This window comes from Pipistrellus kuhlii, unplaced genomic scaffold (genome assembly GCF_014108245.1).
Source record: "Pipistrellus kuhlii isolate mPipKuh1 unplaced genomic scaffold, mPipKuh1.p scaffold_m20_p_3, whole genome shotgun sequence".
Classification (NCBI taxonomy): domain Eukaryota; kingdom Metazoa; phylum Chordata; class Mammalia; order Chiroptera; family Vespertilionidae; genus Pipistrellus; species Pipistrellus kuhlii.
The window spans coordinates 71,785,392-71,811,159 of NW_023425529.1; the positions used below are offsets into that span (position 1 = coordinate 71,785,392).

At 35.8% G+C, this 25,768-nt stretch overlaps 1 protein-coding gene across 1 annotated transcript; it reads left to right on the forward strand.

The window, feature by feature from the left end:
• Positions 1–778: 778 nt before the first annotated feature.
• NTS (neurotensin) lies at positions 779–8,098 on the forward strand. The gene is made up of 4 exons (XM_036458549.2): positions 779–973; positions 3,193–3,254; positions 5,949–6,173; positions 7,772–8,098. Exons 1-4 carry the CDS (start codon positions 904–906, stop codon positions 7,922–7,924), a joined length of 510 nt encoding a protein of 169 aa, XP_036314442.1. The 5' UTR covers positions 779–903; the 3' UTR covers positions 7,925–8,098.
• The last annotated feature ends 17,670 nt before the right edge of the window (positions 8,099–25,768 follow it).

Genomic DNA, 25,768 nt, shown 5'->3' on the forward strand with positions numbered 1-25,768 from the left:
AACAATAATGCATTTTCCCACCTGTTAACACATAATTTATAGTTGGATTTTAAAACCATGAAATAGTTTTCCTAAGAAAAATAATCAAAAGTCAGCATACATACTGTAACTAAGTTATTCTCCCAGTTACTTATTATAAACAAACGTTTCAATTTGTTAGGAAATGATATCCCATTCCTTAGGGTTACTAGTATTTTTAACTGATTATTTCCTTTATCTAAATTACTTTGCTTAGCCGCAATATTACAACTTATTCTCTGCTGATCTTTTACCATTTTCCTTGTTTTAGCAGGTGTTATCTAAGACCTATATTAGTTTTGAAACCACAGAACATTGAAAAGTTTTATCAGAATGAGTTATCAGAAAAGAACCCTAACTCTTTAAGAACTTCAAAGCTAAAGAATCACTCATGTCAGACATTCATCCTCAGGATGTTCCTGGTATTAGAAATGACAGATCTCCTGCTTCACAAAATGAAAATGACAACTTCTTTGAGTCAAGGAATGAGAGGAAATGGGGAAGCAATTGTACTGAAAGTTCTTTGCTAGCATGTTCTCTTTGGAATTGCTTTGGAATGACTCCTTCTGAGTGTCGGAAATCTGGAGTAGCAGCTGCAATTAGGGAAGATGTCACTTTCAGAGGAGGGGGGCCAAGGAGAAAAAGAAGAGGAGGAAGTGGGGGAGGAATGGAGATGAAGGGAGGGCACATCCTGAAAGGATAATCCCTGTATGCTCTCATGACATCATCCTCCTGCATGCACGTATATATATAGGTAATGGTCAAAGCAACCCTCATACTTCAGTCACTCTCAGAATCAGCTGAAGGCAAGAGGAAGCACCAGAGACTCCCCTTCAGCCTGTCTGACGTTTATGAACTTGGCTTCCTAGGAATCTCAAGGAGAGGATGGCAGGAATGAAAATCCAGCTGGTCTGCATGATGCTCCTGTCTTTCACCTCCTGGAGTCTGTGCTCAGGTAAGCTCAGCTGCATCTCATAGCTGCCTGAAGTGATTTCTTTCTCCCATTTTGTAGCGTGTTGCTGCTTACATTAATGTATCCAGGGAGGATAGTTTCTCCCTTATTCTGGAATTGCTTTTTAGTGATAGAAGCTGGATATTTTCTTTCTCTGTCTTCATGATTATAAGAACGAACAGATTGCTGTTTTTAAATCTGCCCTGCAATAAGAGGGATTTTAATGAAACACTTCAGGCCCTTCTTTGGAACGTAATTACTAGAGAAAATAAAATGACATCTGAAACTTAATCTAGGCTGGTCACTATCTAATGAGAAGTACAGATGCAGTGCCTGTCAAAGTGGGAAGCCTTCCTGAAAACCCATGCCATTCAACTGCTTTGTCTCAATCCCAGTCATTCTCTTAGAAGGCAGGGGCTTCTCCCTCTCCAAATGATTGATCTGTGTGTGTATATGCCAAGAAACAATGTGGCAATTGATGATTAATTAATAAATAAATGAAGCATTATTTGTAAATAATTATTTCTAGAAAAATACAAAAATATTCCTTTTTGAGAATATACTTCACATAGTATTTTTATGTGACAAATAATAGTCAACCTTTTATTGCATGCCGATTAAATTGATACAAATATACTTGGAAAATTGACAGTCTTATATTAATTAAAAGTATTTACCTAGTTTTGAATGTGATAATTAAGGAGAAGCCATATATTTCTGAGTAATTATCAATAATTCATCTTAAAAACGAGATTTAAATCTAGAAGAGTATCAAAACTATACTGACTGCAATATACTTAAATTAATTTTTAAAATAATTAAATGATCACATCAAAATGAAAAAGAAAACAGAGACTAAATGCTGGAAAAATAATTTAACCTGTTTTATACTTTTTACCTGATAGAAATGACATTGAAATGTTTAATTTAAACTTCTGTGATTTCACTTAAATTATGAAATTTATACTAGCAGAAGATATAAATCTTATCAAAAATTTTATTTTTTTATCTTTAAAATACCTTGAACTCGTAACTTTGCAAATTTTTAAATGAGATAAATACCACATTTTCTAAAGTTCTGTTTTTACCTAATAATTGCAAGAGGTGAGGGGTACACTTAGAGCATGTGAGTAAAACTTGATTATTGATTAAATATTTCATCCATAAACATTTGAAGTTCTTTCTGCGATAAGCTAAACTTTATGGTGATTCCAGGAAAAAATTTTCATGAATGCCTAAAGTGATTTTTATTTCTTTTGAAAAATAGATTGTGCCCCTAAAATAATAGGAGAAAATGATCTCTGGTATAATTTAGTTGTAGATACAATTTAGCAAGTGGTTTCTCCCAGGGCCACACTTCTTCTTAGTGAGAGTGGGTGGTGCAAAGAAGATAGAGCCTCTTTAATTTCTGCTTTGCTTTATGAGATGCATGTCAGTGTGTTTGATTCAGTCATTTTATTGTAGTGTTCTTTAACTTTTTTTTTATTACCTTACAGTCTTATGTGTGTGTAGAATATTCATTAGTGGAAACTGAAAATGATAGTCTTTTAAAAAATCAGAAATCCATTTTTAATGCTATCATACATGTTTTTATGGACATGCATTTTATTTAAGCAATTTTCTTAATGGACTGTTATAAAGTTGATAAGTACATATGCTTGGATTTTTTTTAAGTAGACAAACACATGTTTCTAAGTGTGTTTTATAAAGCAGCATCTTAAGTAAATCTGAATGTCTTATTTATTCTAAAATTATCAGTAAGCAATTCTCTTCTGTTTGTTTTTGTCTTAAAAGTCTGCATACACCTTTTCATGATGCTGCTTTTAGAAATATCAGTGTGCATATATTCTGTATATGTAAACTATTGCTGGTGAAAATGGACCATCATATATGATGACATTTCTATTATACGATATAATCAGTTGATTTTTTTTAACTTTGATATTTAGAGACTAAATAACTCCAAATCATCAATAGCCCCTTTGCCATATAATCATGAGCTCATTTTCTTACAAGTGCTTCTATTACTCCGACTGCCTCTTAGCCTAAAAAAAAAAAACCCTACAAAATATTTGTGATTACTATTTTAAGCAGAATGCATACATAGGAAAGAGCTTGCATCTAAGAGTAATTTTTAAAAAATAAATCTAAAATCTGCAGGTTACAATATAATTATATGATATGTGATTATATAGTAAACATGTGGTTTTGATTTCACTCAGACTCTGAAGAGGAAATGAAAGCATTCGAAGCAGATTTATTGACCAATGTGCACACATCAAGGGTAAGCTTTTTTTTTTTTAACTATGGATTGGGAAACATAGGGACTCTCATTATAAACTGGTGTCCCTTTCCCATAGTAATAACTTCCCGTAAAGGCTGAAATGTTCATTGGGAGGCATTTCCTTTTTCGGGAAACTTTTCCTTGAGTTCAAAGGAGTTAAGGGTGTTGATGTGACAGGGAAAGAAATAATAGTGGCTATCAATCAGTATATTGTAACTTTAATTAAATAGTCACATATTATTTATGTGGATGGGTACATGTGTTTAAAGGAATACTGTTTCCATTCCTACCAAATTTTATGTGGTGAAAGGTATATTGGCCTCAAGTTAAATGTATAAATGAGAACTCAGTGACATTTTGCCTTTTTTTATTATATCAGGGAAAGTAAAATGGAGTTCCTAAATTAAAAATGAAAGCTCATGACAATCCATGAAAGGCATGTGGTAGAGTGTAAAGAGCAACAGAGTGGCAAACAGAAGCCTTGAGATTTAATACTGCAACTATGACTTATGAACTATTTGCTCCTAAGGAAGTGGGTAGTTACCACTGGTTGCTTTCATTTATCTTTTATTTTTAAATGCTGTGGTTGGAGCTATGACCTCCTAGACATTAACATTAAATTCATGCCTGGATTTAAGTTCTTCCTATAACAGAAGTGTTATCTGTACCCGCTCATTGTTTTTATTGAATTAAGTAAAACTTTGTATACTGAACCCTATTATTCCTCTCCTTGGGTCTTGAAAACAAGGTTCCTATTGGTAACCTGTGCCCAGGAATAAAACTCAATTAGAATAGACCTGTTTATGTGCTACCACACTGTGTGGATATACCCAGTAGGCATCTGCCTGTAGAGTCAGAGAACAGGGCTCCCTCCAAAAGATGTTTTTAAAGAAAATCAAATGCTGAGGGGAAGCCTCACCTGATCAGTCACTGTTATAACACTGGGACGTGATGATAAGAAAGCTCCTGTCTAATTTCTGAAGCAAAGCTCCAATTTAGGTCTTGTCACCTCAAGTTTCTCTTCTCTAAATGGATGAGCACGTTTTAGCTACAATGATCCTTACTGTGTACATACAATTATGTTTGCTAGTTTGGCATACTTTTATTAAGAAAGGTCTCCATAGTACACTATTGAGCATACTTGTGCTTTTTAAAGTCTGACCTAATGGTAGCCAAGATGAACTTCATTCCACACATTTATTTCATGTGTGATTCTGTGACTTGTTTGCTCACATTACTTATTCAATGTTAAAATTTACTTTTTAAAATTGTGATATTCAGCATTTTCTTTTTGAAAAGCTATACTTTTGTTAAGAATATTAACACATTGTGTCAACTTTTACATGATAGCTTGTTCTTTATTTAGCTCAGGATGTTAATTTTCCAGAAAGATAACTTACACATTTATCTATTTAAATTATCTTCTTGTTTATGGATTTTGGTTTGGATATTTGTTTAATAAAACCTTTCCAAGTTTGTAAAATGAATTGTATATGTTTAAACATTATTTTATTTATATCTAATCCATCTGTATATTTAGATTATAATATGTCAAGAAAAAATATTATTAGCTCTAAATCAAATTTCCTCATAGCCAAACTGTCCCAAGGATTTCGAATGAAAACTGTGCTCTATGCTACACCCTCATATATATTTTGATCTATTATTGAACATTATATTCTCTTCTGTTGAGTTTTATTTTTATTCGTGCTCTATTAACTCACTCCTTTAAGTCCTGAAGTTTTAAAAATAGTTTTCAATATCTGATAAAGTAAGTTCCTCCTCATTACCTTTCTATTTTTCTAAATCCTTGTAGTTATACTCACACATTCATACTTCCCAATTAACTTTATAATTATTTTGACAAATAGCCTCTCTAATTTCCAGCCTCCCCATATTTTTCATATTGGAACTTTGATTTTCAGTTGGATTACAGTTGGAGAATAATTCAGAGAGAATTGACACCCGAAACTATTTTTATTGAGTCTTTCCATCACAGCTTAGTAGTCATTCCATTTTTATGTCATTTAGGAAAAAAAAAAATTGTGCTTTCTTTCATCTATGCTGTTTGAAATATTTCTTAATTTTTACTATTATGTCACATTTAGGTTCTACTTTGTCCTTATGTTTTATCATTGATTATAGTTGGCACACGGGATAGTGGTTGATTACGGTCATAATGTTAAAAGACAAGATATAGAGAATATTATAATTTTCTAATAAATTGGTGAGCTGTGATGTTGCCTATGACATCTCAGTGTGTGAAATAGATTAGTGGTCTCTCACCTCTCTAATTTTCCAAATCTAATAATAACACCTTAGTTCCTGTTCCATTAGACTCTAAACTGAAGTGTAATTAAGAAGAAATGGTATATTTAATGTCTTCACCTGTGATATGATATACATATATATTTATATATTTCTACTTACTGTCATTTCTTTTATTCTTTCTTTCATTGCTCATGTATGTGTGCATGTGTGTGTATTACTTATTGCAATTTTTAAAATAGAGAGTATGAGAATAGAGAATATCGGCCCTATTCAACTTTGTGATATGAAGTGATAAAATTAATGACAGTGTATTTATTAGACTAAAGTAACATTTAGACTCTAAAATGTAGTAACTTAACACACTACAAATTTATTTCTTATTCATATAAGTTTTAAATGCAATATCTATCTTTTATATTTCAGGTCAGTAGGGCAAGTATTCCCTCTTGGAAAATGACTCTGCTCAGTCTTTGCAGCCTTATAAATAACTTGGATGGACAAGCTGAGGAAACAGGAGAGTTTCATGGAGAGGACCTTGTTACAAGAAGGAAATTTCCCATTGCCGTAGATGACTTTAGCTTGGAAGCAATGCTGACAATATACCAGATCCGAAATATCTGTCACAGCAGGGCCTTTCAACACTGGGAGGTAAAACAAAACACAATATATATGTACTTAGAGGCCTGATGCACAAAATTCGTGCACTTGGTGGGTGGGGGGAGATCCCCTCAGCTTGGCCTGCGCCCTCTTGCAGTCTGGGAGCCCTTGGGGCATATTGGATTGCCAGCTTGGGCCCACTCCCCATGGGGAGCACAGCAGTTGGATATCCTTAGTGCTGCTGCAGAGGCAGGAGAAGTTGCTGCCACTTTGCTCACCAGCGTGAGCCCGGCTTCTCACTGAGTGGCTGCTCCTTCTGTAGACAGTTCCTGTGTTGAGTGTTGTCCACTGGTGGTCAGTGCGCATCACAGCAACTGGTTGTTCCACCATTCGGCCAATTTGTATATTAGCCATTTATTACATGGGATATAATTAAGTTATCTCTCATTTGTAGCAATTTAAAAAAATGCTGATCATTATCATAACAGGAAGACGTTAATATAAAAAACAGAATAAATCATCCTAACTGGTTTGGCTCAGTAGATTGAGCACCGGCCTGCAGACTGAAGGGACCTGGTTTGATTCCAGTCAAGGGTACATGCCCGGATTACTGGCTCAACCCCAGTAGGGGGCATGCAGGAGGTAGCCAATCAATGGTTCTCTTTCATAATTGATGTTTCTACCCACCCCTTCCTCTCCCTTACTCTCTGAAATCAATAAAAATCTTTAAAAAAAAAAAGAATAAATCATGTGTTGAAATTAACATTCCCCCAGATCCTTCCAATATTTGGAGTTGAGAAAAACATTTTTCCTTTAATCCTAAAAGGAGGGTATATATTAAGGCAGATTTAGTCTAAACAAATGGATGGCAGGTTTAGGCAAGTTTTGGTAGTGGTTGTGGTAGCACTGCCTAACTAATTTAGGCAACTCAAAATGTTTTCTTAGAAGATCTAAGTCATGTGTGTTTATCTATAAACAAACACAAAACACAAAAAGTTTCATTAGCATTTGAATAGATTAGGCAAATAAGACCAGAGTGATAGGTATATATATATACCTATTTCAATTGAATGTGTGGATTTTAGGCATCCTTAGCAGCTAAATCATTATTAAGCATCACAATCTAAAGAGATCATTACCATTTAAACAGAACTTCCATATATGTTAGCTTCTGTGACTAAGTATGTTAGTTTGTATTCTCTCTATGATTGAGAAATTAATATTTGGAATGGTTTGCTAGTCAAGCCAGTACATAACTTAATTGAACATAAAATCATGTAGATCTTTCAAGCCAAACTTATTTTACTAGACTAAAAACTATTCGTTATGATTTATGATATATTTCAATAACATTTTAGTCTAAATTGAGGCCTGAAAAATACTCAAAGTTCTATTAGATGTGCTCCTTCAACTGGAGCACATCTATTACTGTGTGATCTTGATGAACTAGAAAGAATACTGAAATGTTGTGTTCTCACTCTTTCTCAGCCACCTGATAGCCACCTCTTCTTGGACAAAACATATTGTTTTTAACCTCATTCACATATGTCTTACTGTCTGAATCATAAATTAGAGAAGATATTAAAAAAACACTCTGAGATGGAATATTTCATGCATGTAAGTTTCATTCATTTCTGTCTATCTTGCAGGTGATTCAGGAAGATGCTCTTGATAATGGAAATGACAAAAATGAAAAGGAAGAAGTTATAAAGAGAAAAATTCCTTACATTCTAAAACGGCAATTATATAAGAATAAACCCAGAAGACCCTACATCCTCAAAAGAGATTCTTACTACTATTGAGAAGTTAGATATATTACTTCCATGTGAACATGACTTATCATTCCTTAATTAAATATCAAATTACATCTGTGTGCAAATGTTTCTTCTACAGTTGTGGTTTATTAGATGTGACTTTTCTGATTAATAGAAATTGGACTAAATGTGTTCAAATAAATCTACATCTTGAGCATGATATGTTGTGTATAGCTGAAGTAGATATTAATTAAGTCATATATATAATATTTTCTAATTTGGAAAAGCACTTAATGGGTAGTCAAAATGTTTGACATTTTAAACCAAATTGTGAGAGATTATAATAGTGTCCTACAGAAAAGTCTATCCTAAGTATCATTAACTCCCCAAAAGTAACAGTACTGCTTTTATTATTTGACTGAATGTTTTTGAGAGATATACATTTCCCCCCCAATATTCAATGCCTGAATCGTTCAGTTATGGGAGGTAATAGTGATAAAATAGGATCATCTTAAAAGAATAATCCATGAACTATTGACCATTATGCCTATCTTAATAAATGATTTGCAACTGAATTTGTTTTCCTGTTAAATGAACTAATTAGCAAATAAAGAGAAAATAAGCCATAGGTAACACACGTTTTTCTGATACATTTTTTATAAATATGTTTTTTATTGAATTTAGAGGGAGATAGAAACATCAATTGGCTGCCTCCTGCATGCCCTCTACTGGGGATCAAGCTCGAAACCTGGGCATGTGCCCTGTCCAGGAATCCATCAGTGACCTCTTGATTCGTGGGTCAATGCTCAACCACCTCGCCACATCGTGCAGGCTGAAGATTAACTTCTATTAGAAGGATTATAATTTATAGGCTCCCCCCACTATGATTTAGTAAATAATAACTACATGTTTAACATCATCAATAAATATGCGTGGGTTATTATTATTATTATTATTTTTCCTAATTGGGAGGGAATTTTTGAGGCAAAAGGAATACTGGAAATGAATCCTCATAAGTTTTGTTTGAGACCACATTTATGGTGAGTCTCATAAACCATCATGGTCCTTACCTTTCACCATTAGTAGGGACATCCTAGACTCTCAGTCTTACAGGGCCTAGGAAGAACACTCCTCAGAGGCCTGCAGCCTGGTCCATCTGTGAAAGGTACCAGGGAGTAAATTGTTCTGGAATTAAGATACACTGAGGACTCCATGACCTTTGATGAGATTGTTCCTTCCCCAGCCTAAACCCCACTCACTATTACTTAAGAACAGCCCACCCATCTCAGGGCTTTCCTGTTAAAATCATGCCTTCTCACAAACACCACCCCACCATCTTAACCATCTCATAAACTTCAACATTGAAAAGTGCCGAAACATTGATCCTAAGGAGGGAAAGTGTTTTGTAGTGACTAGACTGTATACTCTGAAGTCAGAATGCCCAGATCCAGCTTCACCATTCACTAGTAACCTCGGGCAATTTACATAACTTGTTAATTCAGCTGCAAAATGTGGAAAGTAAATGAGTAGTGGAGAATGATACAAAGTAGTCCAATATATGTAAAATGCTGAAAAAGTTGCCCAGGGCATATTAATAGCTAAATGTAACAGTTTTTCTGGCCACGTTCATGCCATTTTTTTTTCTTTTCCCTCACAAAACTATAGAGCATAATATAATTTTACATATTAACCTTCTATGTTTAAAAAAACACCAAACCTGCTTATCTCCTAATTAATTATTTGTTTCATTCATTATTCTTGAGGACCTCCACATACTTGTAGAAGATCTATTCAATAATTTTCCTCCCCAGTCTCTTACATCTCCTCTTCTGATAATAAACACTTTATCCATTTCATCTCACCCAATCACTTCCACGGTTATATCACAGAACTTTTCACTATCAATAAATTCGGCCTCCCTAAAGTTTCAATTTTAAGCACTCTACTCTGTAAATATCTTATTTTGTCTCCAGTTCATATAACTTGACACTCACTCCAACATTTATGATCCCATTTAACCCATTGTCTCCACTTTTTTTCACTGGTCACTTTCTACTTATGCCCACACTTTGCTAGTTACTTGATCCAGATTCTATAGTCCACATTAAAATCATTCCCCTACGTCCCTCAACTGTCTGTGCTGCATTAGATAAGCTTGTGAAAATGCTATTAAACTGAAATCTCCCCCAATTCTGGCCTCACCTGAGAAGCTGAACACAGCTGGAAAAAGCAAAACACACACACACACAAAAAACAAACAAACAAAAAAAACACTCAGTGCTGTTGAAAAATTACACTTAAATTTTCTGATCACAAATCTCAAGTTTTTACTGTTACCTTGAACTCCTACTACATCTGCCTAATGAATTTTGCCTATAATTATCACTGAAGTTTGTTTTATACCTTTTTTCCTATTTCCAATCGCAACATTCATTAGTCTCCTCACATCAGATGATGTTCTAATTAGTTCACTAAAGATTAAAAGCAATAAAAAGAAAATTGCATATTTTCCTTACCACCAAATGTAACACCACTCTGCATTTACCCTCACTCTCCCATTTCAATGGAGGAACCATTCATTTCAATAGAGAATTAGTCTATATTCTCTTCTGAGGTTCACTCCTTAGCACCCTCATTTCCGTAAATTGTCCCACACCCTGCTCAGGCTGAAAACCTAGTAGTCATTCTTAACTCTTCCCTTTAACACACACTTACCATTTCTCCCTTTAGGACTTTTGTTGGGTTTTCATTCAAAATACATCTTAAGGCCACCTACTTCTTGCCACATGCACCACTACTGCCCTAGCCATGAGTTCTCACCGTGGGACTATGGCAATTTCTTCCTAGCTTCTCTACATTTTATTATTGTTATCCATCTACATTCATATGGCTGAATAAATGTTCACAATTAGATAATGCCACACACTGCTCCTCAGTATCCCACAATGTTTTTCCATTACATTTTGAATAAAACCCAAAGTCTGTCCTAGAAGGCCTTAAATGATCTGGCATTTGCCTGCTTCTCTATCCAACTCCACTCATTCTCCTCCAGTCACACTGGCTTCTTGTTATTCCTCTAACACATCCAGCTCGTTTCTCCGTGTTTTAACCTTCGCAGCTGCTGACACCTCTTCCCTGGAAAGCTCTCTGTCAGAAAAGCCCTCTTTGCTGACCACATAGGACATCCACTTAGAGATGCATTCCCAGTCCCCACCCCCACTCATCACTAGGAATGACTGCTGGAGCCAATCAAATATTCAGTGGGAAAAAATGTGTACAACATGTGGCTCTTTTATAACTTAAAGAGAACCCTCATCCCCTGAATTTTGCTTTTTCCTAATTGTTTTTTTCCTAAATGTGAATTTATTTTAACCACACAAATGGATACCATTCTCTTGAGGATGACTCTGATCAATAGAGCCCAAGGCCTTTGCCTACTTTGTGCTACAAAGCTGTCTCACCATGCTGGACCAACCAGACTGTTGAAAGAGAAATGAATGTCTAATTTAAGACACTTCAATTTTCAGTCTCATTAATACAACATATCAACCATTATTTTAATTGTTATGATGTTTTTCAGGCCTTTTCATGGCTTATTTCTTCATATCATTTAGATTTCTGCACATGTATGCGTGCATGCATAATGAAGCCTTTTCTTAACACTCTGTCTTTAAAAAATATATATTTATCCCTGAGTCAATATCTCCATTTAATTTGCTTTGTTTTTCTTCATTTTTTTAAAGCAACCACTGACAAGCCTTCATCTGATAGTGCCCTGGCAGGAACAATGAGGTTGTGGTGTTCTCCTGTTAAATGTAAACAGTTTTATAGAACTTAAACTTCAGACAGGTCACTCTATGGAGGATGGCAAAAAACAATAAACAAAACCACTTTGCAATCATGTCTGAGCAAAAACAAGAACAAGAACACTGCAAACCATAGAAATGATCCCATGTCCCCTTTCCCACATAATGTAAGTGACTGCTGCTTCTTTGCCACCACTTTACTTCTGCTTTATTTTTCCACCTCATGTATCAGTAATGCATCCAAGCTAGAGCAAAGCCACACTTCTGGAATAATCTCCAAGTCATTGAACACAAGCCTGGATCTCTATGAAACCTCTACTTGCCTCCTATTATTGAGAGGCCAACCCCACAATTCCCCACAAAGTATATCCAGTACCAGTAAATCCCACTTTGTGTGAATGTGTCCCTGGTGGGCATTGGCATGGCTCTCTTGAAATGGTGTCATCATTGATTATTTGCATGTGTATAGTCTGTCACTCCCCAATAGAATGTGCACATTTTGTGAGGACAGGAATTTTGTCTTTCTTATTCATCACTGTATTCCCATGGTTTAGCAGAAGACCTGGTTAAGTGTCAAAAGGATTTGTTTCATGAATAAATAAATTAGCAGCAGAGGACTCATTCTCTTATAATAAAATGTACTAGACATACTTTCTACAGATCTTTAAGCCCCAACTCAGAGATTACATTTCCCATGTTTCGGTATGAGCTCATATGTCTAGAAGAAGTCCCTGGTCCTATGTGAATCCACACAGAATCTGATATGTTGAAATTCACCTCCCACTGGCAGCCTGGAGATTATCCTTCATTTTTTGTTCCTTAGAACCTCTATGAGATGAAAACAAAAAAAAGTGCCTAAGTGACATAGGAAGTATTCATACAACTTAATGTTGTGGGGTTGAACCCTGGATGCAAAATAAGACCACCGGAGGCTGATGATTGATTTAAAAAAGCAGGCAAGGATTTATTGAACTGGCCAGGAAGGCCTCAAGAACACCACATGCAGGTGGCCACACTCAGGACCGCACTGTTTCAGGTGTAAGCAGTCCTTTAAAAGGTCCAAACCACAGGAATTTTCCTTTTTCTAAATTCTAAATAAGGCTGGGAACATCCAGCAGGGTCGTTCCCAGTCACATCCTGCTGGACATTGGAATGTGGCCCTATTTTGCCATAGCAGATAGTACAAAAGCAGAGCTCAGTGGTCAATCTCTAAAGGTTATCTACAGTTTCTACTCCTCAAGCTACTGAGTCAGTGGGAATCAATCTCCTGTATCTCTGGTCCCAGGCACAGGAAAATTGCCTTAGCCTCCAGGTCTCCACCTGGAAGCTGAGGTAACTACCCTATGTTTAAGCAAGTGCAGAAGCCAGAATAGCAGGGTTAAAATTCAAACAGCAGTTTTTACCCAAGTATGGTTGCTACCATATTTCACTCAACAAAAGGAAAAGAAACAATCCAATTAAGAAGTGGGCAGAGGACCTGAATAGACACTTCTCCAAAGAGGACATATAAATGGCCAAAAGACATATTGTAGAAAAAATGCTCAAAGTCACTAATCATCAGAGAAATGCAAATTAAAACCATAATGAGGCATCACCTCATACCTGTCAGAATGACTATCATAAAAAAAAAAATTTACAAACAAGTGCTGATGAGGATGTGGTTTGCTGCTGGTGGGAACACAGGTTGGTGCACCACTATGGAAAACAGTATGGAGTTTCCTCAAAAATCAAAAAATGGAATTTCTAATTTCTGTATGACCCAGCAATCCCACTTCTAAAAATCCCAAAACACCAATCAGAAAGAGTATATGCACCCCAATGTTCATAGAAGCATTATTACAATAGCTAAGATTTGGAAACAGCCCAAGTCCCATCAGTAGATGAATGGATAAAAAAAGCTGTGGGACATTTACACTATGGAATACTATGCAGCAGAATTAGACCTGGAAAATACTATGCTAAGTGAAATAAGCCAAACCGAGAAAGACAAATATTACATGATCTCATTTGTGGAGTCTAATGAACAAAATGAATTGACCAACAAAATAAGACCCAAAGCATAGAGGCATGGAACAGACTGACATAACTCGATGTGAGGTTGAGGAGAAGAGAAGAGGTAAATCAAGGAATTTATATACTTACTAGAGGCCCAGTGTATAAAAATTCATGCACTGGAGTGGGGTTTCCTCAGCCTGGTCTGCCCCCTCTCACAGTCCAGGAGCCCTCATGGGCAGGAGGTGACCCAGCGATTGGGGAAAAGCAATGCCCCATCACACCTCTGCTGCTGCCACTGCCAACAGCACAAGCATTGGCCAGCCCTGGTTACCTGAGCTTCAGGCAGCCCTGGGCAGCTGGGTAGCTGCCATCTGAGGCTTGCCTGAGCTTCTAGTTTGCCCTGAGTGTATGGAGGCAGGTTCATGGAGCAGCCGGTCCGGCCTGGGGGTGGGCCTGGCCTTGCTGCATGCCTGCTTCCCCAGGAGGGCTGAGGAGAATGGATACCCCAATCTTGTGGCTCTGGGTGCCACCATTTTTGAGGGCATGACAGTCAATTAGTATATTCCCTCCTTATTGGTTGTGAGTATCACCATCTTTGCGACAGCATGTGGGTCAATTGGCATATTTCCTCTTTATTAGATAGGATATGCATAGCCCATGGACATGAGCAATAGGGTACTGAAAACCTGGGAAGGTGGGTAGAGGCTGGGAGGAGGTAAGGGGTAGGGAAATGGGTGAGATCTGTAATACTATCAACAATAAAATTATTTTTTAAACAAATGCCTACGTGAAATGGGGGGAAATGGATTTGTAAAACAAAGAGGGAGAACTAACATGAACTGACACTTTATATATATTATTGTGTATATTATCTTGAATTTTGTCCATTTTATATCATCAAAGCTGAAAAAAATGTAAATTCAGTCCTTATGCTTCCAGTCCTCATCCCTTCGGAGTCTGAATGCTAATCAAGTGAAGACTTTGATGCAAATTATATTGAAAATGGCTATATTGTATGGAAATTTCCGTTTCAAATACCCACCTTAGAAGCAATAATAATATTTACAATATAATTTTTAAAAAGAGAAATTCAATTATGTTTCTGGGATTTTATTTATATGTTCTATTATTGTAAGTATATATTTAAAATATACAAAGAGTACAACATTATATGAAGAGAAATATTATTTAAAGTTAGACATTATTAATCCTGTTTTACAGATGAGGAAACTGAGTTTTAGGGGAGATTAAATGACTTGCCCAATGTTGAAGTGAAAGTAAGTGACAGAATCAGGATTCAAACTCAAGTGTTTAACTCCAAAGTTATATAGATGTCATATATATGTCATAATATATATATATATATATATATATATATATATATATATATTAGTTGAATGAAGAATTGTTTGAAGACTATTTAGAATATTTCCTTTACAAATATGTTTGTTAAATTATTCATAAATATATCTATTTCTGTTTTCTCCTGAATAAGTTTCTGAATTTTTTGTGTGCAAAATATTATCATTAAATGGCCACAATAAAATGTCAGCAAAATTATATTTAATATTTTTACTAGTACTATAACAAGTACGGATACTTTTTATCTTTAAAACAAATGAAAAGGTTAGTTATTATCCATTCTCACTTAATTACATATGAAAACATAATTCAGCTTTTTATTTATTGCCAAAAAACAAGGATCTTGAAAAGTCATCTATTTCTTCCAAATGTAAGCACTTTTAATTATGCTAAAAGTAATATAGAAATTAAACTGACCTTTTTACCAATCGTTTAATTATTTGTGAAATACAACAATTAGCCTTATACTGTAAGCATGTTTTAATCTTTCACTTAATTTAAAATATATTAAAAAGGTTTTTTAAAATTTTATACTCTTCCTTACCTTTTAAAACTAGTAAAAATGAGTCTGAACTTGCCTCAATTCTTTTAAATATAAAATAGCTGAGCAGGCCCCACAGCCTCTAGCATGGAACACACACACACCTGGGTGTGGACTGCCGCTCTGCCTGCACCTTGCCTTCCTTTCCCTGTGCACTTACACTGATGGTTTTCTTGTGCTTTCTGTTCCACAACTTTTGTCATGTCATTTCTTTTACTTCAAAAATCACTTCTATCTTCATCCAATTGATTGTGTCCCAGTCTTTTTGAAACTAACACAAATGCCACTTTTTGGAAGCATTTTCTAACCTACCAGCTTGGCATCCAAAGTTCCATTAGGTCTCCCCGTTTCTTTTCTTTGCACTGCTGTGATACATTTCATATGTCCCTGCTAGCACATTCATCACGTGGTACACATTTAAGTTATATAATTTCTGAAAATATTTCAAAATCCTTTCAGCTGGTTATTATGCCTTGTTCATCTCTGCATCCCTTCACAGTTCTGGGCACATAGTACACACTCATGAAAGTGTTTGCTTAATGAATAGATGACTGCTTAGCTCCGGCAGACAATGGTTGCAGCCTCTCACTCTCACCCTGATCCTTTGTGGATAACCCGGTAGAAAGTAGCCCTCTAGAAAGAGCCAGATCCATGCCTTTGAAGATCCAACTCTAAGACCCCCATATACAGGGATTCTACCTCTGGCAACCCTCACATCCTATTGCAGAATGGCCAAGGAGCTCCCTGCAAATGAGTGCCATCAGCATCTTAATGAGCTAGCCAGTGGCTCCAGGGATTTAGTTAGCTAGCTCAGTGTGTGATCAGGAGCACACACACCAAAGTCATTCTCAGTTGTGTGATATCTACCCAAGAAGCATCTAAAGCTTAATGTCTTTTTATAGAGCCCAGCTACCCTGGTCAGCAAACCAATTCCCTCCACTGCGCATTGTGGACCAAGGATAACACTAACCAGTTTTTCTCTGATGAAGAACAGCCTAAATGCAGCCAGGCTTCCTGTGACAGAAAATCTTCCAGGGCTTCCAAGCATGCTGCTGGGCTTTATAAAAAGACATTACACTTTGCATGCTTCCTGGGTAGGTATCTCACAGCCAGGGCTAATCTCTCTGAGAAGGACTTTGCTGTGTATGTGCTCCTGATCACACACTGAGCTGGATAACCTCTGGAGCCACCGGCTCATTAAGATGCTGATGGCACTCCATTTGGGGGGCACTCTATGGCCATGCTGCCTGAGAATTGCCTCCACTGGGCATTGTCGACCAAGACTGACAAACACAAACCAGTTTTTCTCTGATGAAGAACAACAGCCTAAATGCAGTTAGGTGTCCTGTGACAGAAAACCTTTCAGAGCTTCCAGGCATGTTGCCAATGATGGCACCTGATTTTCATCTCATTCCGATTTGAATTACTTCAGACACTTTCGGGCATTGACTATATGGATTTTCACTTTAGGAGAAGCATTCCAATAAATACTGAGATATTGTCAGTTGGAAATCTGTGCAAATAAACCTAAATAAGAGTTTGTGAGTGTACTCAGTGAGGTCCTGGGAAAAATAAAAGAAAAGAAAGTAAGCCATTTTTTTTTTTACAATCTTATTATTGGTACATTTTAAAAGGAGGTGTGAAGTAATATAATAGGAGGCTGCATTTACCATAGCACAGCGTAATGAAAGCCAAGGCAGCTGATATTTACAAGAAAAGGTTTCATGTTCCTGGCTTTAAATTAAATAGCTGTAAAAATGACCTCAGTGTAGTGCTTGTAAAACTAATCCCTGCTCACTTAAGAATTTACCACTCCTCTAGCAGATAGAAGCCCGCTGCTTAATAGTATTCGAGAAGCAATCTGACTCACTTGCTGTTCTTAACCAATTTTTAATCAAGACAAAGCTGCCCACAGACAAGGCAGTTTAGGAATGTGAAATTTATTTCTTCCCGTTATCTAAAATGTGCCAAAATGACACGGACTGAGAGTTGCCAAAATATTTTTATGAAATCTCTGGGAAACAGTCACAAAGTTTGTACAAATGCCACATTAGCTTTCTGAGAACATCATTCTTTGGGGTTTAAAGTCTTAGAATTTTGTTTCATTATCAGAAATGTTTTTTTAAAAAACTCTGATTTGTATTTTATCAAGGTAGAATGCAGTTTCGCTTTCTAAACTAATTAAGCCTTTTAAATAACAGTTATTTCTTGAGTACATACTCTTTGAGGCACTGCGCCTACTCCTGGGGAGACCAAGTTAAAGACATACCTTACTGAGTACAAATATCTTTCCAAACCACTTGCTGTCTATGTGACTGAAGTTTGGCCGCTGCATTAAGAGAAAAAGTGTTAACAGGGCAATTTCCTAATATGTCCTTGTACAGACAACTGAAGCAAATTCTTTTTACCTTATGTTTGATCTTTCCTCCAACCTGCCTCCTGGAACACAGATACTGTTTTGGGCTTTAATGATGGCTTTACTGGGAGGGATTTACCCTCAGGCCAACTGGCTGTGAGGACCAGCTGTGAATACAGTGGAAGAGCTGCTGTGCAGGAGCGAGCCTGCAAAACAGGACTTGCTTCAGTGGGACTTGGTTGCTCACTGGTTGGGCCCCTTGAATGTGGCATTCGTGAAAGTGGCAGGTTTTGATCTGGCCTGGTGCACTGGCTCTGGGGGCTTCCAGGAGGTGCAAAGTCAGCCACTGCCTGTGCCCTGCCTGGGGCCACCTGGCACAAGCTACTTTTCTGTAGATGGCTGCTACTTCTGTTGGATTCGGAGGTGCCCTGGAGAGGCCAAGCTGTGAGCCAAGGCTGGCTGCCACTAGTGCCCGGCCTGGGGCCACTTATTCAGAGGTAGGGGCACACTGATTGCAGCTGCTGCTTGTTTGAGAGATTTGAAGAAAGTTGAAATCATGAGACAAGAGAGGCCAGTTGTATGGAAAAGCCATTGGAAAAGGCTTGGATGAGCCTCCAAGTAGGGAGTGGTGGGGTCTAAGGGAATCACCAGGACCAGGGTGGCGGGGGAGAGGTGTGAGACAGGTTGATGGAAAATTCAGATACGATGCCTACCTGTTGGCTCAGTGGAATCTCAGCAATGGAACAACGCTCTCTGCCAGCATTTATGTCTGGGAGAAAGATGCCCCTCCAGTTCCTGCCCTGATTCCAGACAAGTTAGTTTCTCCCCGAATAACCCTGGTGCCTTTCAAGCTGCTGTTATAAGTCTGAGAAGTCAGTGTGTGGACCCTTTAAGAGGAACTACCTGGGATTCAAGCAGCCTCTATTTCACTCAACCACAATCCCTACTGGTTTTTACAGCCAGAAGATATAGGAACTTCTATTCCTGGCATCGGAATCCTCCACAGCCAAGATATCCCTCCTCATGTTAAATTGCCACACGTGGGTCTGGGTCCACCCTGTTCTATGACTCTGCTCGGAGTCTTCACCCCTCCTCCCAGTCTTGATGGCTAATTCTTTAATTTCGTAGTTGTAAGACTTCCATCCAATAAGATTTTAGGTAGTTCTAAATTATGGTTTTTATAATTGTAGTTTAATTGTAATTTTGATGTGGGGTGGAAGGAGGTGAGTACTGGGTTATTTACATCACCATCTTTGTAAATCCTGTACCTTTTCTCACATAACTTTTCTTGCTTTTTTTTTTCTCTCTTCTCCATCCTACTGTCACTGTATTTTTGTTATTCCCTTTTAATTTGTCACTGCTAAGCAACTTCTGTTTGCCTTGTTTTTGGTGACACTTCCATCTAATTGTTTCTTTGTATTTTTGAATTGAGATATCCCTAAAAGCCAATTCTATGTTCAAATTTTTTAAATATTGCTTAATTAATGTAAAGAAGTAAAGCTAAAAAATACTTAGCAAATCGCAAATTAGCCCTTTCATATATATTATCTGATCCTAATATTTTCATAATACTTAATGCAATTACATTTATGGATCAGATTCACTATGCCTCTAATTCTATTAAAGGTGTCCTGTATCACATGCCCTTTTCCCTCATCTGACACTTACATGTTACTCTTAATAATTCAGGTGAGATTCCACCATCCCCAGAGTCCTTCATTGTCATCACAGTGCTAAATGAGGTGCACTTTCTCTGGATTCTCACAAGCACTCTGCCCACATATTATTGGTAGTACTTTTTACACTGTGACATTATGAGACGCAATAGGAAAAATACCTCACTCCGATTAGGTATGATCATTGCAGGGACACAAATAGGAAAGTCACAGTTTAGAGCTGACATGAGCTCCTGTTGGGTTCTATATATGTTTGAGAAACTCTTTGATATTTTCAAATGTAAATTGTCAGGTAAGTGGTCAAATATAGGAGACAGAGCTTAAAGGCAAGATCAAGCTGGAGACAAAACATTATAAAATTAAGAATCATAATTTATAGATAGTAATTGATTGCATATGCAATGCTGATGTTAATTAAAAAATAATGAAAAAGGAGGACTAAACAGCACACTGACCATTATTAAAGAAATATAACTAGAATCACATTCTTTCATAATATAATTATTTAACTATCCGTAAAAATATGTAGAAAGTACTGTCTGAAGACAGAAACATGAAAATCGTTAATTAAAGAAAACACATTATCTTTCAAAACAAAATAGAACGTTAAGATATGCTGAACTTCACCAATTATATTGTCATTTTCTCTCTCATTTCATAACAATCAATTTAAAATTTTATTTCCTACATTTTGTACTCATTTATGTGAGATGGGGTTAGAGTTATAGAAGTGAAGATTTGAAACGAAGGTATTCTGAATGGAAATTTAACAAGAAACTTTAGTTTGGTGAATTGCTAGAGATATTCCAAACTAATTTTGTTTTCTACCAGCTTCTGCTGACCTTTCCAATTTTTGTTCAGTTTTTCAATCCCACTTTGAGGAATAATGAAATAAATAAACATGCCAAGACCAGAGTCAGAATCTCTATGTATTTATAGACAAAGTATCAACATGTATTTTGGACATTTATATGATCTACAAAGAAGCATGACAACTTCAAACAATTTATGATTGAATCAAAGAGTGTATAGTGAATCTTATTTTGCCCTCTGCCCAGGAACCCAGTCTTTGAAATAAGTGCACAGCTCTATTTGGATCCTTCCACAAGGGGCAAAGATGAAAAGTACCAGGTATAGTACATAACTGACTACACCTTTGACAGAAATCCCTTCATCTTTTTGTGGTGGGCTATCCTTCCACCTAGGTCATCCATTTGCTTGCTTGGCAATAGGTGATTTCTGAGGACTATTCACTGTAGCTCCTATTAAAGCAAGCAGCATGCTGCCTTAATGTAGAGTGCCTTTCAGTAATGATGCAAAAACCTCCGGTTGTCTCCATTATCTGTGCTAAAAGCTAGAGAAACAACTCCGAAGGGCATTCTGCATCTGCAACAAGGGCACACTCGTTACCTGATGGAAAGGGAGAGAACTATGCATTTCCCGAATGCGCTGGCCCATGGGTCAGAAAGGTTGCCATAAATATGTAAAGGAAAACAGTCTCTGCAATTTTATTAAAGGAGCATGGGCATTTACGTGCCAGTTTAAAGATGTATGGTGCCAGATGGGTGCTACAAATACCAGGGGAAACACTTTTAAAGTATATGATTGTCTAACTTCTATGCTGTACACCTAAAAACATGACAAATAATATTGAAAGTAAACTTTAATTTAAAAATATGGGAAAATAAAATAAAATGATGCTTGTATACCTGAAAGTAATGTAAAATAAAATAATATTGACTATCTATCTATCATAATAGGAAGTAAAATAATGAAAGAAAAAAACAAATAAACAAAAAAGGTTCTGTGTTGGATCGATCTAATAAACCAACAAACAAAAATACTTACTGTGAAATATGACACATAAGCATGTGTAAGATATAAAATAATAGCTATATGAATTATAAAGCAGAACTTGTATAATCACCTCCTCACTGAAAAAAAAAGAGAATATTGGCACAACCTCCAATCCCTAGCTAAGGTATTTTGCTAAGGATATTAACTGCCTTTACTTGTCTGGTAATCATTGTCATCTTTTTGTTATGCTTTTTGCCACCAAAATATGTTTTGCTAAATCCCAGCTATATCTTAGTTCTACCTGCCTATACATGTAATTATATACAGTGTGTTTGGCTACTTTTTCTTGATGTTTATTTGTGAGAGTCATTCATGTTGTTGTACATGACTCTAGTCCATTTATTTGCATTGCTAAATAGAATTCACTACATAATGTTATATATATACACACACACACACACACACACACACACACATATATATATATATATATATGTCAGCTATTCCTTCATGGACATTTGGAATATTTATTATGTTAGTGTTATATTCTAAATATTAATGGATATGTGTTTTATTACTTAAAGATTTTTTTTGCATTTCATCTGAAGTTAGGTTTTCTTTTTTTTTATTGTTTAAAGTTTTACATATGTCTCATTTTTCCCCAATTGATACCACCTCCTGCCCCATGACCTGTTGAAAATATCTTTATTGATTTTTAGAGAGGAAGGAAGGGACAGGGAAAAAGAGAGAAATATCAATGAGCAGAATATCAATGAGCTGCCAGGGTTCCTGCATCCTAGGCATGTGCCCTAACTGGAAATTGAATCAGCAGCCTTTCAGTGCAGGGGACAATGCCCAACCAACTGAGCCATCCAGGCCTGGGTGGGTTGTTTTATTTTATTTATTTATTTTTGTTACTACAAGTAATGCTGCTATGAACATTTTGGCATGTATTTTTTGGTGCACACAATTATAGTCACCTAGACCAGAGCATATACCTATGAGTGAAATTACGGGCTCTCAGATTATGCATTTCTTCAATTTTCTATTGAAAATCAAACTGGTTTCCAAACAAGTTATACGAATTTCTAAGCCCACAAGCAATGTATGAAAAGTCTTCTACATTCTCACCAACACTTTTTATTATCAGTATTTTTAACCTTAGCCTTTCTCATATACAGTGGTATTGAGTTTCGTTTTTAATTTACACTTCCCTGATGACCAATGAAGTTGAAAGCTCTTTCATATCTTTTCTGGCCATTTAAATATCTTCATTTTAACATTTATTACTTAGAAATGAAGAATAAGATAAAATGTTTTTAAAACATAATAAGATATGTAATGTAGTCTATTGCACGGTATTGTAAATATATTTTTTTAAATCTTCACCTGAGGACATGCTTATTGATTTTGGAGAGAGAGAGAGAGACTGAGAGAGACATTGATGTGAGAGAGAAACATCAATTAATTGTCTTCCCTGACTTCCTGTGCACACCAACCTGATGGAAACAGCAACCATTCCAGGTACAGGACTATGCTCCAACCAACTTAGCTACACTGACCAAGGTTAATGTAATCTGTGGTGTCTTGCATTCTCATAATGGTGTTTCTTAAGTAATAATAATTTATAACTCTATTATAGTCATATTTGTAAATAATTAATTCTTGTGTTTAAGAACTCATTTACTTTCTTGTGAATTATTTTGTAATTTTCTTATATTTTACCTTTCCTGTTGAGATCCAAATTCACTGGTAAGTGATTTTTGAATAAATGTGGAGAGAGGATGAGTTTCCTTTATTCTTGGGTTATAGTCTAGAATCTCTATTTAGTTCCACAGATCAATTTTATCTTCTTGAAGCAATGTCACACTGTCATTATTTCTTTAACTTGGTAGCAACCTGATAAGCAACTCATCTCCTATTCCATTGGTCAATCTGTCTGTCTTTATGCCAGTATCACCCCATTTTGATTATTGCAATGTTAAAGTCAATTTAGAAATGAAGTGTCTGGTCCTCCAACTTTGTTCTTTATCAGAATTGTTTTGTCTATTCAGGCCCCCTTGAAATTCCACATGAATTTTAGGAAGCATTTTTCTATTTCTGCCGAAATCTTTTTTGAGATTTTGGTAGAGATTAGATTAAATTTGTAGATTGTTGTCAGATATTGTCATTTAATAGTATTAAGTCTTTCAGTACATGAATATTTTCCACTTATTTATGTCTTATTTAACTTATTTCTGCAATATTTTGTTGTTTTATTATCAACTTTCACCTCCTTGATTCATTCTTAAGTATTTCTTCATGTTATTGTAAATATAATTATTTTTTTAATTTCATTTTTGGATTATTTATTGTTAGTTAATAGACACACTGATTTTTGTGTGTTGATTTTGTATCCTGCCTTTTTGCTAAACTTGTTGATTAGTCCTAAAAGTTTTCTCAATGAGCAATCATTAAGGTTTGTATATATAAGGTCATATCATCTGCAATAATATTGTGGAATCAAAACAATTTACCCTGAATGTATCTTCATCTTCTCCAATATTGTTATAGTAGTGAAAATGGGTTAAAATTAATATTCCTGGAAAAATTTAAAGATATAATAATTAAAGACAGTTTGAGGAATGTTGGTAGAAGTGTAATAGGTTATCTAAACTATTGGTTATTTACCTTCTAGGTTAGAGGCTTAATGTCAGTCAGCCTGAAGTTTGGACTTCCTGACCTTGGAGTTTATCTATGCTCCTCAGTTGACTGCTGCTTTAAGTTTTTATGACTTTTGGGGCCCAATTCATGAGTATTCTGGTGGGTCTTCAAGATACTCCTTTAAAATAATTAAATATGAGTTAAGGAAGAGACTGTATTTAGAGCTCTTAATTATTTTGGAAAAGAGTGTTATGTGTTTACACTTTTAAAAACAAAACAAAAAACAAATGTTATTTCTTTGTCTTTCTGGAATACAGACTCTATATATGTTTCAATGTTCTAGTATTTTTTTTTTTTTTACATTTTCATGTGTTTTATTTTAAAGTCATCATTATTATAACTTTCTGCTGTGACTGTATCTAGGAGTAATTTCCTAGTCAGGTGTTTAAGGCAGATGGTTTCTCTTACACAATTCATAATTTTAAGAACTTGGTAGGAGAAAAAATAAAAAAAATGGGTGCATAGATTATAGGATTTAATTCTTGACTTTAAATTTTAAACAGGCATAGGACTATTTGTGAGGAAAGCAAATCTAGAAATTTCTTTTTAAACTACTTTTTATTGTTGGCATTATACTGCCACCTAATGGTTACCAGTGAAATGAAAAGCAAAATTTTTACATTTTGATGTCAGGAAGTTTCACCACAGTCAATAAATAATGAAAAGTCAAGATATAAATATAATGTCCATATTCTTTTTGGACATATTAAGATATGTTATATATTTGGAGATTGGTTGGAAAAGACTCCATTTTAGGCCTCACACATATTTATGAATATGTTATTATGTACTCAACTCTTAATTTCGTGTTATAAAACTGTATCCTCAGAATCCTAGCCCCAGGAAGGGGCTGGAGAAAGGGATCAGAGGAGCTCGCATGCATGGTGATACCACATCTAAGCTTTAAACTTTCATAATTCTTCTAAAAACTCAATTTGCTGAAAGATCACGAATTGCTGTGAAATCTTTCTTGTTTTGGAAAGAATAAAATAGATTGTCAGATAAACTTAAGCTTTCTTGTTAGAGAGCTTATCATTAGAATTAAAGCTTGATTAATCATTGTGGTTAACTGTCTCTCTCTCGCTCTCTCTCTCTCTCTCTCTCTCTCTCTCTCTCTCTCTCTCTCTCTCTCTTTTACTTTTAACCTCCTTCGGACCTAGCATTTAAAATAATATCTTGTCATTTACATGTTATTGAGCTTGGTATTTTTAACTAGAATTGGCCTTAACCAAAGTTTTCAGATACATCTTTCCTCATTGCCCTCAGAGAATGGGGTTTTAGGTTTCCCAGGCAAGGGAGCCCTGAGTCTGTCCTACACCCTGAACTCTGCTAGAGACATACATCCTTTAAAAAAGGATTAATGTGAGCACTAAAAAACTGCATAGAAGTTGTCCTCTTATTTAGACAACATATATTCTTCTGCTCCATACGCCTGTATAGTAGAGGATAGGAGAGATTAGGTTTGTTACTGATTAAGCTTTCAGAAAGGGACCATGTATCTGAATATTCCCTTGTTCTTTTTATTTTCTTTCTTTTCCAAAACTCATCCCAAGTATCCCTCACAAATCTTTCTTTAACCTCACCATTAGCCTTTCGAGCATGCCATCACTCTTCAGAAGATAATTAAAACTCCATCTCATGATCCTTCTTGCTTCT